This window comes from Eutrema salsugineum, unplaced genomic scaffold (assembly GCF_000478725.1).
Source record: "Eutrema salsugineum unplaced genomic scaffold, Eutsalg1_0 scaffold_3, whole genome shotgun sequence".
In the NCBI taxonomy this organism is placed as follows: Eukaryota; Viridiplantae; Streptophyta; class Magnoliopsida; order Brassicales; family Brassicaceae; genus Eutrema; species Eutrema salsugineum.
In genome coordinates this window covers 1,459,484-1,472,592 of record NW_006256756.1, presented here as the reverse complement: position 1 = coordinate 1,472,592, position 13,109 = coordinate 1,459,484, and the positions used below count along the sequence as shown (strand labels likewise).

The 13,109-nt window shown below is 39.3% G+C and overlaps 4 protein-coding genes across 4 annotated transcripts; 2 read left to right on the top strand and 2 right to left on the bottom strand.

The window, feature by feature from the left end:
* Positions 1 to 130: 130 nt before the first annotated feature.
* LOC18015303 (putative E3 ubiquitin-protein ligase RF298) lies at positions 131 to 3,669 on the bottom strand. The gene is made up of 3 exons (XM_006396464.2): positions 3,501 to 3,669; positions 1,213 to 3,152; positions 131 to 850 (listed from the first exon to the last, which is right to left on the bottom strand). Exons 2-3 carry the CDS (start codon positions 3,136 to 3,138, stop codon positions 317 to 319), a joined length of 2,460 nt encoding a protein of 819 aa, XP_006396527.1. The 5' UTR covers positions 3,139 to 3,152; positions 3,501 to 3,669; the 3' UTR covers positions 131 to 316.
* Positions 3,670 to 3,729: 60 nt separating this feature from the next.
* On the bottom strand, positions 3,730 to 5,942 carry LOC18015302 (transcription termination factor MTERF4, chloroplastic). Its single transcript, XM_006396463.2, has 2 exons — positions 5,856 to 5,942; positions 3,730 to 5,576 (listed from the first exon to the last, which is right to left on the bottom strand). Exon 2 carries the CDS (start codon positions 5,555 to 5,557, stop codon positions 3,959 to 3,961), a length of 1,599 nt encoding a protein of 532 aa, XP_006396526.1. The 5' UTR covers positions 5,558 to 5,576; positions 5,856 to 5,942; the 3' UTR covers positions 3,730 to 3,958.
* A 334-nt stretch (positions 5,943 to 6,276) lies between these two features.
* Positions 6,277 to 8,078, top strand: LOC18015301 (auxin-binding protein 1). The gene is made up of 5 exons (XM_006396462.2): positions 6,277 to 6,421; positions 6,753 to 6,859; positions 7,074 to 7,274; positions 7,627 to 7,691; positions 7,788 to 8,078. Exons 1-5 carry the CDS (start codon positions 6,304 to 6,306, stop codon positions 7,891 to 7,893), a joined length of 597 nt encoding a protein of 198 aa, XP_006396525.1. The 5' UTR covers positions 6,277 to 6,303; the 3' UTR covers positions 7,894 to 8,078.
* Positions 8,079 to 8,740: 662 nt separating this feature from the next.
* On the top strand, positions 8,741 to 10,344 carry LOC18015307 (flavonol synthase/flavanone 3-hydroxylase). The gene is made up of 3 exons (XM_006396461.2): positions 8,741 to 9,214; positions 9,649 to 9,982; positions 10,063 to 10,344. Exons 1-3 carry the CDS (start codon positions 8,832 to 8,834, stop codon positions 10,270 to 10,272), a joined length of 927 nt encoding a protein of 308 aa, XP_006396524.1. The 5' UTR covers positions 8,741 to 8,831; the 3' UTR covers positions 10,273 to 10,344.
* Positions 10,345 to 13,109: the final 2,765 nt, after the last annotated feature.

Genomic DNA, 13,109 nt, shown 5'->3' with positions numbered 1-13,109 from the left:
AAGCGATTTTCATAGAACACGCCTGTAAAGGTTTTCAAAGAACTTCAGAGAGTAATATTCTTCCTTGTTTCTGAGTTGAGTTCGAATTAATAATCATTTATCAACGATGTTGATAGAAATGGAGATAAAATAAAGTCAATGGAGCTTCTTCCATTTATTATTGAGGGGAATATAAATGGGCAAATGTAAAGTTACTCTTTACAAGATGTGTATATTTTAGCTGCCATTGATGTAATAAGAGCAGTTCAAAGAGAAAGAAAAACAAAGCAAAACCTTCATTGCCACAATGATTTGAAATCCGAGCGGAGAAAAAGCTTTACCCGCGAGCAAAACGAGCCTGAATCCTCCTCTGGATTTTGGCTCGACAAGACGGACAATCTTCCATGGCTTCCTTCTCGTGAAGCTGGTTGCATTTAGAGCAAAGAACCTGATGGGCACAAGGCAAGAAAATCACACTCATCTCTTCAGACAAACACATGACACATTCTCTCTCCCTTTTGATTTTCGTCTCTGTCCCGAATTTATTCTCCCACGCGTTTGCTGCTGCCATCTGGTTTGCCTTTGTGGTGGTGGTATCAGTCATGCCGCTCTTGTTACCATCATTGCTTCCATCAATGCCTTTCTTCAACGCAGCTATCTTCAAGCAGTCTGATTTGAGTTTCAGCTTTGAGATTTCACTCTCGAGTCTTTTGATGTTCTCCATGTAGTATTTCACGTCATTCTCTGCTTTTGTTTTGATCCGCTCTTCCTCTGCTTTTCCGAGTTCTTCCAGTTTCACTCTCTCTTTCTTTAACGCAGCCGCTTGAGCAGCTAGTTTCCCCTTCGCTTCCTTTTCTTGTTTCCAAGTAGCCTGCAACTTAGTTACATTAGTTATTAATTATAACTTCTGCACTTAAAACCAAAGTCTTTCTCATACCGACTGCATTGTCAATCAGAGACATCATTTCTAATCAACAACTATTGTACTAAAAGAACACGGTACAATGTGTATAGAATAACTCTCGATGTAAACATATTTTTTCCCTCCAGTTTCTCTAACTCCATTGATAATACCATGAATATGAATGTATTGGGCAAAAGAATGAAATGGTTACCTGAAAAAACGAATTGTAGAGGAAAGGATATGTTACAGTAATCATACAATATAATACAGCTCCGAAGACGACAAGACCTAAAACGTGCAAAGGCTTTTTGTCTACAAAAGGAGCTAACCTCAATTCGGTTTTGGCGATTTTTGGCCTTGGCAACTTCTTGCTGTAGCTCTGCCACCTTGTCCCTTTGTCTCTTTAGCTCTTCCTGCAACAAAACCTTTTGCCCTTCCCAGGACTGAGTATTCTTCAACAATCTTTGCACTCTCTCCTTTGCTTCGATACAGCTCTCAGCGGACTCGGCAGCCCATATATTAGCAGCTTCCCTCTCTTTCTTTAGCAGAGATTGCTCCAGCTCGAGCCTGCGAGCTAAGTTATTCGTCTGTTCGAGCTCTTTGGTCTTATTATTCAAGGTAAGCTCCAAATCAGAACGCCTTTTCATACTGCTCTCTTCCAATAACTGCTTCTCTTTTCTGAACTCTTCTGCCTCTTCTTTCTCTTTCCGTAGTGCCTTAAGTTCTGGTTGGTCCTTTAGTAGTCTACTAGTTGCCTGCTTTACTTTTTGATTAGCCCAGTCAGTCCAAACCTGCAGTTCCTTATGCAGATCTTTCATCCGAGGAACTAGCTTTAGTATCAATTCATCTCTTTTATTCCGGGGAAGATATATCCCCAGAGATGCATCATACGGGATCGCAGCATAGTAATCAGGTGCAGGCTTTGTAGACACAGAAGCCTTTTCTTCAGACTCAGAACCGGACTTCTTTTCTGAAGCTAATGGTGCTGGAGCATTAATAGCAGGTAAGGCAGTAACATAACCCTTCACATCCACCGCAGGCGAATCTGACTTAGTACTGTTACTAGTTAAGAGAGTGCTGTTACTCTCGGGTAAAGGAACTTTCACAACCTCTGCTGTTATCTTTGATGAAGAGTTTCTTGCCTGCACAGACACCAAATCAGAAGGTGATTTGCCTCTTTTCTCCACAAGGAAACCGCCTACTGACGCAAACTTTGCCGTCTTATAGCCACCGCCTTTGCTATAAGTTCTAATCTTCTCCACACATGATTTCTGCCGGAGCATGGCCATGTCTTTTTTGGTTCGGCCTTTTCGACAAGGTACTAATTTTTCATCAGAAACAGAAGTCAGGTTTGTACTTTTATTGCCTTCACCAGAAGCAGTGGTAACAGAAAATACCTCTTTTCCTGGTGTTGCTCCACTAGCATGAGAATTTTTGGAGTTGGATAAATTCGGGAAGTTCCCAAATTTGACTGGCTCACTCTGATTGCTTTGAGCATTGGACACTGGGGGCTTCTGGTTCTCTGAGTCACTGGATTTTGGAGGATTGCACTCAGCACCTGAAGATATCGATGCTTTATTCGGATTGAAAACTGAAGCGCCCTCTAATCCATCTCCTTCCACCTCAAATGCTTGCAAAACATTCAAGTCACACATCAACAGCCTCCACATTGCTTCGACTATTGAAAGCGATGGCCTAACCTCCCTAACAAGACTTATCTTCTCTACCAACGTATACTCGACAAGCTGTTGTAAATCCTCAAACACATAGTCTCTCAAACCAGAGACTTTTTTACCACTCTTCAAAAAACTCAATGTATCATTGACAATGTTTGACACGAGATCATTTCCTCCACAGTAGAGCCTACTGCCTGAAATAGCTTTGAGAACAACATCTTCTCTGTACCCACACTCCACAATCTGATTCATTGCACTACGGAATAAAGTGAGCAGATTTGATGATAATAGTTGTTCGAGATGACATGCAAACGGATCATCCCATCCAAGGGATTCAGACTCCTCCGCTTTCATCTGCACGATCGAGTCATTTTCACACAAAGGGTTTTGAGATCTCAATGAATGTAACTCATATCGAGGGAATTCAGTCAAGGAAGCAGCATTCTGTTGAGAAGGATCAGCTAACTTTCTCTTGTTCTTTCTTCCTTTCTCTTGAGTTGGTGACACTGACCAAGTTCCCAATTTGCCACCATTGAGATCAGCAATACACTCATTCATTTCTTCTTGATTCTGAACCATCAAGCAATAACTTCCTGAGATTTATGACCAAAAACAAAAAAAACGATTGGTTTATGACAGACTCGATAAACAGCAAAGAAGGTAGAAACATGAATTGGAGAAGCTCTGAGATTATGCAAACGTGCGGATACGATTGAAATTCCAGTAGCAGCTTATAGAAATCACAGATACAATCGGCCAAAAGTCCTAATTAAATCCAGAAGAAATCAAACGTAATTCAGGGAAACACATAAAGATTTATCAATCCCAAGAGGTGATTAGCAGCTCAATTGAAATGCAATTAAAGAACTACATCGAATCGGGATAAAATCAATATCCTGATCGTTTAACCAGAAAAAAAAAAACACGGAGCGTAAACTGACCGGAAACGGCGAACGGTGGAAGCGAAACCGCGGGAAAGAACGATCGAAAGAGAATCGAGGAGAGAGAGGGATCGAAGAATATTGTTGAATTAAGAGTGTTGCAGAGATAGAGAAAGAGAGAGAGGCACTGTGAGAAGAAAGGAAGTGCGTGGCTAAGAAGGAGGAGGAGCCGAACAAAATTGATCGTGAGCTTCTTTCTTTGTGACAAGAGGAGGGTTGGTGCTGGTAAGTCAATATTACTGATTTGCCCCTGAGGGTAGTTTGGTAATTATGGGTAATAACATTACATTCTGGTACATTTGTTCTGCTATCAACTTGAACAAAGAATTCGTTACAAGTACAACGACAGAGAATCTGTTCGAATTCAAAGCAATCATCTTTCCAAAACTTTTACTTCGATTCATTTGCCTGCATTGTTAGCATTTGGACCATTTTGTGCATTGCTTCGATTTCTACGGTTACGCAAACTCCTCGTCCTCATCATCTTCTTCTTCCTCGTACTCGGAATCAGATTCCTCCTCTCTTTCAGGTTGCATCAACGTACTCATGTCAAAAGAAGATGGATCAGATTCTACCTCTTCAATATCTATCGTGTCGTAGCTCATTCTCTGTTCGAATTTCTCGTCGGAGCAGTTAAGCATCCAAGCCAACGAGCATTTGATTCCCTTCTTGGATATCTTCTTCTGCCTCGGCTTAACCGTGGACTCGAGCCCATAGGTAAAGAACGCGGGAAAATCCACAAGATCTTGAAGAGGTCTTCTCATTTCCTTTTGGAAGTATTCAAAGCTGAGCTTCATTATTCCGAGGTTCAAAGCTAGAACCTGAGGACACCCGATCACCATTTCCCTCGTTTGATCGATAGAAAATCCCCACTCCTTGAGGAAAGCAATGTGCTTTAGCATAGGTGACTCACTGAGGCTAACAAACTGCGGCATTCTCTCGACCAACGAGCCGAGATCCTCTGGATTTAGATCGATGGCTGAACAAAGCAGCTTCCTTTGCGTCTCAAGCTTAGGTTTCAGGTCGATTCCTATGATTTCAGGATACTGTGCAATTATAGAAGGAAGACATGTTTCTCTGACATTGAAATCTTGCAGTGTTTGCACGTTTCGTTTCACCGTTTCATCCAATTCAAACCCGAGAATGTGAGGCCGTTTCTCAATCAACCTAGCTACAGCCAGTTTCGGAATACCAAGACCTTCAAGATACTCCACAAGAGGCTTAATTACTCGAGCTACGCGCATTCCCAAGATCTCCGGGTATCGAGTCAAAATACCTCCAATCTCTCTCCTAGCTACACCTATACCGACCAAATAAGCGACCGATGTGCTCATAGTCCCTTCCAGCTTAAAGCCTAAAACTTCTGGGTACCTCTCAAGCACACGAGGTACATCGCTGGGTTTAATATCAAGTCCTTGGAGATACTTGACCACCGGTGCAAGATCTATAACAACACTAGAGTGAAGAACCTGCGGGTATCTTCTAAGAAACTCGGTGAAGGTCGATTTCTTCACACCTAGTTTCCCGAGATAATCTAGCACAGGGACCATGTTCTTCTTCACGCTACAACCAAGCACAAGAGGGTAATTGTTGATATCTTCGACGGTAAGCCCTAACTTGTGAAGAAAACCTACACGCTCTTTCATCACATCAGCTGTTACAGGGAGTTCAAGCCCATCAAGCTCATCAGGAACAATCCCAATCCCACGCAAGAATTCATAAACCCTAGCTCGATTAGCAGCTTTCTCCTTGTTCATCTCTAACAAACTCGGACGACTATACAAAGACTGAGAATCTCTCCCTTTATCCTTATCCCTTCCCGAAGAAGAACGAGACCTTTCCCTTCTCGGCGAATCAACGGAACGCGAAGTAAATCTCCGATTTGCAATAGCGCATTGGGCTCTTAGACCGATTCCAGGTCTCTTCTTGTGGTTGCACAAGTTGCCATAAGTGGAATCGAAGAGTGACCGTGATTTAACGGAGAAAAAAGATGGTGGCTCAAAGTGAACTAGCAAAAACCCAGGTTTCGTGAAGCCGCTACAGAACCTAATCTTCATTCTTTTCCCCGATTTGTACCTGCAAAATCGGAAGAGCACAAATTGACGATTATTAACGAGAAAATCATATCAATTCGGAGTAACCCAGAAACCTGTTCGGGATAATTACTCAGGAAAATTTCTGGAATACTAAAATTCAAACAATTTCCCCAGAAATCATCATTGATTTTCAGAGGTATGAACAGTAACAATCCGAATAACAGAAGCCTAATTAGAAGCAAACAGCAGAAAGTATGAAACTCAAAGGAAGAAGAAGAAATGGATCATCGTGTGATTGAAATTGACAGTGAAATCTCACCGGCGATGAGGGAAGATAATCGGAGAAGATGAGGGTTTTAGAGGAGCGGGTAAGGTTTTTTTTACAGGAGAATCCTCATCACACTCTCTCTCTCTCTCTTGAAATGTTTTATCCGGTTTATTGACTCTCTGCCCCCATATTTTCTTATATTTCTAAATCACCCCATTACTATCTGAAATATTCCTATAAAACCCATACATTGTTGATTGTGAATTAGTGTTAGAACCTTATTCTATTGGTTTTCTTGAATCAAATTATTGAAAACATTTGAATTAGTCTCCAACGGAACATCGGAGACGAATAATAGTAATATCTGAACATTTTATTAGTATTCGGTTTTATGTAGAAATAGTTAAAGATACGGGGACCTATTTCGAAGTATTTATCATTAATAAGTTCGGAGAGTGCTCTTAAAAAAAAAAATTTTGTTAAACGAAGCATCGAGAAAATGATCCTGCTCTCCGTCAGTTCCTCATCGTCATCTTCGATCGCAGCCGTCTTCTCCGGCGCGCTTATTCTGTTTAACTTCTTTGAAGCTACTCTAGGAGCTCCTTGCCCGATCAATGGTGAGTCTCGCGTTTCTCTTCCCCTACTCTCCATAAGATTGCTTCGATTTACGACCTATTAGAGATTATGCTCTGAAATCGTTTTTCTAGAATCAGATGGACCTAAATGTGTTGAACTTGCGATTGATTAGGATCGAAGAACCCTCATTTCTCGATATACCAAATTTACTTCCAATAACCTGTGGTTTTATTTTTTGGAAGTGTTTCCGAATGCTTTGTAGTGAACTTTGAGTTGCTGATATGGTACAGATTTCGCAGCAACTTCATCGATCTATAGCTTTAGATACATTGAGAAATTCTGATGTTGTTGCTGGTTCTCTGGTGAATCCAGGCTTGCCAATCGTGAGGAATGTAAGTGAACTTCCTCAGGATAACTATGGAAGACCAGGTCTTTCCCACATGACTATTGCTGGGTCCGTATTGCACGGAATGAAAGAGGTAATATTCAAAGAGATATCGGTTTTAAAACTATGCACATTAGTATCCGCTCGTCTCTTATCTGTGGTACATGAATCTTTAACCAAGCACACATGATTCATTTTTTGTTGTTGTTCATTTCTTTCATGGTTGGATTCTTGATGTTGGCGATCTTGCTCACACGTTAAGCACTAGGTAACTCTAACACCGGTTCGTTTCGGTTTTTTTTTTTCAGGTTGAAATATGGATGCAAACATTTGCTCCGGGTTCAGAGACACCCATTCACAGGCATTCTTGTGAAGAGGTTTTTGTTGTCTTAAAGGGAAGTGGTACTCTCTATGTCGCTGAAACACATGGAAATTTCCCCGGAAAACCAATTGAATTTCCAATCTTTGCCAACAGTACACTTCACATTCCAATCAATGATGCTCATCAGGTATGTCTTAGAGTCTTAGACTTTGGAATCCCAAGTTTGTTACGGTTTCCATAGATTGTAAATCAATCCATTTCCGCATGCACAGATGTTATTTTAAGTAACATTGAACAAATAAGAGCAACTGATATCTTTTGCTTGAGATTGCTTGACAGTGTTAGATTTGATGCATGTCCTATGATAGACTTGCAGACAATTATTGAAACACAACACCTACCTTTTTCACATTCATTGTATGTCCATATAAATCAGAGAAAGATTGCTTTTTCTTTTGCCCTCTTTTGCTAACAACTCTTTTTTGGGATATCAAATGAAATTAGCTAACAATGACAATCATCTATTACGGTTCTTACAGGTCAAGAACACCGGTCATGAGGACCTGCAGGTGTTGGTTATTATATCTCGGCCGCCAATTAAAGTGTATGTAACATCTTTTTCCAAGAACTTGCTTTCATATATGTGTCTGTGTCCTTTTACTAATCACACAGAAATTGCTTCTCTTTTTTTTTTTAACAGCTTTACCTACGATGACTGGTTTATGCCACATACAGCTGCGAGGTTGAAGTTCCCTTACTTTTGGGACGAGCAATGCGTCCAAGAATCGCAAAAAGACGAGCTTTGAAGCAAAGTCCGAAGGTTAACCGAGCACGATCATTAAATAGTAGAAAATCATAGGTTAGTTTTTTTGTTTGTGTGACAATTGAGGCTGGTAAATTAGTGAGGGTTTTACATGAATGGTGTTACGAAAGAGTAAATGAATGTTCAATCTTTGAAACTCTTGAGGCAAGTGAGTCTTTATTGGTTTTGAAAATACGTTAGTGGGCACATCTTCACTTTACATTTTTTCCACTCTTGTACATTATTATATATCTCCAGTTACGCAAAAAAAGCCTTATTATTGGTTGCCGTTCGTAATTTAAAAAAAAAAAAAATCCAAAGTTTTTATATATTTTTTTGTAAATGGGAAAATATACAAATATAAAAACAAAATCAAAATCGTTGGTTTTAAAAATAACATTTATTATGACTCGGGCCATTGCCGGACCTAACCGGAGACGAGAAACCCTCCCAAGTTTGAGTCTTTAACTTTTGAAGACTACTACATTCACTGCAAACTCAATATGCCTCGTCGGGATGGATAGCCTCAGAAATATTCCTTTACGAAAATAGGGATTGTTTCCATATTTTGTTAGAAAAGTTTTTCAGAATGATTGAAAATCCCCATACATCGTAATAATTGATGTACCTCATGCATTATTGAACAAATAAATTAACAATTAGAAAATTCTCTAATTGTTTGATTGGCTATAACTTTACATGTATGTAATGTACCTCATGCTTGCATGCATTATTGTATTAATTGATAGAAACGTTCAAAATAAAAAATTCGAGTTTGACAGTAAGTAACACTGGAATATCAAAAAGCGTGGCAACTAATTTAGTCATCACCAACCACACCACCTTCCACTGTTTAAAATACCTATCTCATCTTCTCTTTTTCAACGTGTATACCCTCTCCAACGAAGCAAATCAGAAGAAGAAGTGAGCAAATTAAGAGTCATGGACGTTGAGAGAGACCAAATCGTATCCACAGGACCAATCCCTATCGTCGATCTAAGCCAAACCAACGAGGAGCTAATGGCACGTGCCGTGGTGAAGGCGAGCCAAGAGTGGGGAGTTTTTCAGGTAGTGAATCACGAGATCCCGGAGGAACTTTTACGGAGGCTACAGAAGGTTGGGAGACAATTCTTTGAGCTTCCAGAGAAAGAGAAAGAAGCCGTCGCGAAGCCAGCAAACTCCAAAGATATCCAAGGATACGCGACAAATAGCCACAAAGAAGATACACAAGATGGAGCCGATCGATCCGACCATCTCTTCCACAATATATCGCCACCTTCCTGGATCGATTACAGATACTGGCCCAAAAATCCTCCACATTACAGGTACAATATTACATACCAGATGCATTTTGACATTTAATTTTGTTACATTTGCGTTTACAACAATATTTATAAAAAAAAAACAGTCAATATTGAAGTTGTCCTTAGATCATATATAGATTCCCTCAAACGTGAAATTATATAACTACTCTTATAGTCTCATTAGAAAATACGGTAAAAATCCAAATCATCTTAATTATAAATTATAAAGGAATTAAAATATTTTCATGCGCTTGTGTTTGGTCTTTGTGTTTACAGTTAACAAAAAGAGAGAAAATAATTAAACTAGTTAAGGTTGAGTGTCTTCTTAAGAAAATACACAGTAAATACAAATGTTAAACACAAACAAATAATGAAGCGGATAGACCTCAATTATTAATCATCGATTTCTCATAACTAACTAATTAACTTATCAATATTTGGGTCAATGCATCCAGGGAGGTGAATGAGGAGTACGCAAGGCACGTGAAAAAGCTAGTGGAGAAGATCTTAGGTTGGTTATCTGAGGGATTAGGGTTAGATCGTGAGGCCTTGATCAAAGAAGGTTTTGGAGGTGGCGATACAGCGGTTTATACGATGAAGATAAACCATTATCCACCATGTCCAAAACCAGGTTTAGTCCTAGGACTACAACCTCACACTGATATCCACGGTTTGACAATTCTTGTCCCAAATGAGATTCCAGGACTTCAGGTCTTCAAGGACGACCAATGGTTCGACGTCGAATATAAACCTTACGCCATCGTGTTCCTTATCGGCGATCCCATCTTGGTCAGTTTCATTCCAATTAAGAATATACATGACTTGTGTATATATTCTATATGATTATAATATGTTGGATGATATTACAGAGAATGAGCAACGGAAAGTACAAGAACGTGTTGCATAGAACGACCATGGACAAGGAGAAGACGAGGATGTCTTGGGCTGTTCTCTTGAAGCCTACTTATGATAAAGTCATTAGACCTTTGACAAAACTCGACGACGAGGCTCCCAAGTTTAAGCCCATCACCTACGGGGACCACGTATACCGCAAGGTCAATAACCTTCCTCTCGACTAAGTCAGAATCCTGGAGGTTATTGTGCCTTGTATAGTTGTATTATCTGTTCTTTTCATACTATAAATTTGGATTAACATATTGTATTATATATTAAGCTTATCTTGATTTATACTATATATCACACATTGTGTAGATAACTACTTAAGTCTTCAAAAAACAAAGTACTTCGTTTGTGGTTGCACGAGATACACGTTCTTGATAATATATTTTCTGGAAAATAAAGTATTAATACAATATAGTCACTAATTAACCCAACACATATGCAATAACTCAATACCAACGCAATAATTCTGTACAAATGCAATAATTTAATATCCATTATCTACTAATTTTTTGAACTAAATTACTCGTGGCGCGTGCGGTGGTGAAAGCTAGCCAAGAATAGAAGCATTCTGCTTATTTTCAACTCTCTGTTTTTTTTCTCCAATTTTATATTCTTCACCAGTTCAAACTCCTAAGATTTGAAGCATTTCATTGTAAAAAAAAACTTTTGTTGCAGTTAGGTACTCCTATTACATTACAAGTTACAACAATAGTAACAACTGGAAAATAAAGTCTTGATTATGTGCAAAAAAAAAAAAAAAAAAAACTTCATGTAATGTAAGGCTATTGTTGTCAAAAAAAAAATGTAAGGCTATTGGAAATATTGATCATATAAGAGCAACTGATATCTTTTGCTTAAGATTGCTTGAGAGTGTTAGCTTTGATGCATGTCCTATGTTACACTTATAAGAGCAATTTCGCATGGGTTTGTTTAAGTAGAACGTCTTGATCATGAGAATCTATGAAAAACCCTAAAACTATAGTTTTTCTTCATACTTCACTCAATGCCAGATCATAGGGAAATTTTCAAAAATGTCATTTAGACCATCCGATCGAACACAGAGCTTAAAGTGTTCATCAACAACAACAACTCTCTCTTCTTCCACTCATGTAGGTAATTACATATGTCTTAGTATATTTTGTGAAAGCTGTGAAACCAAAAAAAAAAAGCAAACTTAATTTGGACAAAAAAAGAAAAAGAAAGACTGAAAAGCTACATGGCAAAGAGGAGACGACTGCACAGAGTTAGTGAAAAATCTTGTGTCTATAGAGCCGTCATGGGTTCATGTGTTGATAGAACCGGGAAAAATCTCAATTGTATCTCCTTGAGCAACACCGTTCCTGATGAATGACTGGTCATCATCCATTATTCTCTGTTTGTGTATAAAGATATATCCTTCTTCAGGCAGATTTAGTTGCTGAATCTTCTCCAGCTCTCTCCTCAGTACTTCAACTTTCTCACTCGCGTTCACCTCCAATGCAAACTTCCTCACAGGTTTATTCTCACGTGAATATGGCAACATCATTACTCTCATCTTCCTCCTCACAGGCGAATCTGGAATGTTAATGACCTCTTTGATTGAGTTTGACGGCTGAGATTGCCCCGTCTGAACCACTTGGTTGCTACTTCCAACCCTCACAGGCAAATCTTGATCGTTGATCCTCTGTCCTGTTGAGTTTGACGGTGGAGATTGCTCCGTTTGAAACAGTACTTGATTGGTGTTGCTCCCTGGTGACTCTTCAGGCCAATAACTTCGAATGTTACTGAAATTTTCAATTGTCAAAGGATGGTCCTCATCGTAAATGACACCTCCAATCGAAATTGACGTTACTGAAGAAGATTGACCGATTTGAGGAAGCACTTGATGATTGTCCATCAAAGTCGAATCTTGAATGTTACTGATCATCTGACTCATTGACGTCGTCGTCACAGGCCAATGACTTGCAATGTTGCTACCTTGGATTGAATTTGAAGATTGCTCGATTTGATGAAGCATTTGCATCACAGACGAATCTTGGATGTTACTGATCGCTTTGGCTGCCAAAAAGAACTCTTCAAGTGAATTTGATGGTAGTGGAGATTGCTCATTCTGATTATGAAGCACTTGATCATTGTTTCTCCTCAACATCACATTCGCGTCTTGATGATTGGTAATCATTGTCGTAGGCGAATCTTGAATGTTCAAGATCGGTCGGATTATTGAGTTTGATGGTAGTCGGATTGAGTTTGATGGTAGTGAAGATTGCGTTGTTCGTTGAAACGCTCGATAGATGTTTTGATAAGGTCTATAAAAACGAGTGAATAAGAACTCGAAACGAGATTTTTCGACGATCCCACGTTGTTGGAGAGTTTGATCGTCTTTAAGAAGAAGCTTGCTTTTGAAGAAAATGAGTTGTTTGGAAACAGGGATACCTTGAGTCATTTCGATCTTTTGTTTCATCACTAACACTGTATCCCAAGGATCTACTTCAATGGAGAATTCTAAGCCTCTCGGAGTCTTGAAGAAAAGCTTCATAATTGTATCAATGGTGGTGGAGACTCGTGAAGAAGAAGAAGAAGAGAATCAAGAGAGAGAGAGAAATAGAGGAAGCGATGATTTGTAACGAAGGTTTTCTCATAATTTTGGTTTCAATCTTCCTTTCTTCACAGAGCCAAATGGACCTCGTTTGGGCCTGGCCCATATTCACCTTTTTTCTTATGTGTTTACTTAAGTTGAAGAATCTTAACCGTCGATATGTATTCTTACTTAAGTTGAAGAATCTTAACCGTCGATATGACCCGAGAACTTGCCCCGGTTTCTCTTCTTCCCCAATTTTCAATTCGCGTTCGATTCTGAACTAGCTTGATTCATCTCTATATCTCAGGCGAATTTCTTCGTTCGTTTATCTTTAACCAGAAACTGTTAATTCTGCATCTCTATATCTCTCTCTCTGCCCTGTTTTTGTGCTGATTGTGTTTGCTCAAGCTAACGTTAGTGTCTATTGCCATTTTTTGTCAACAAAGATTTGATATT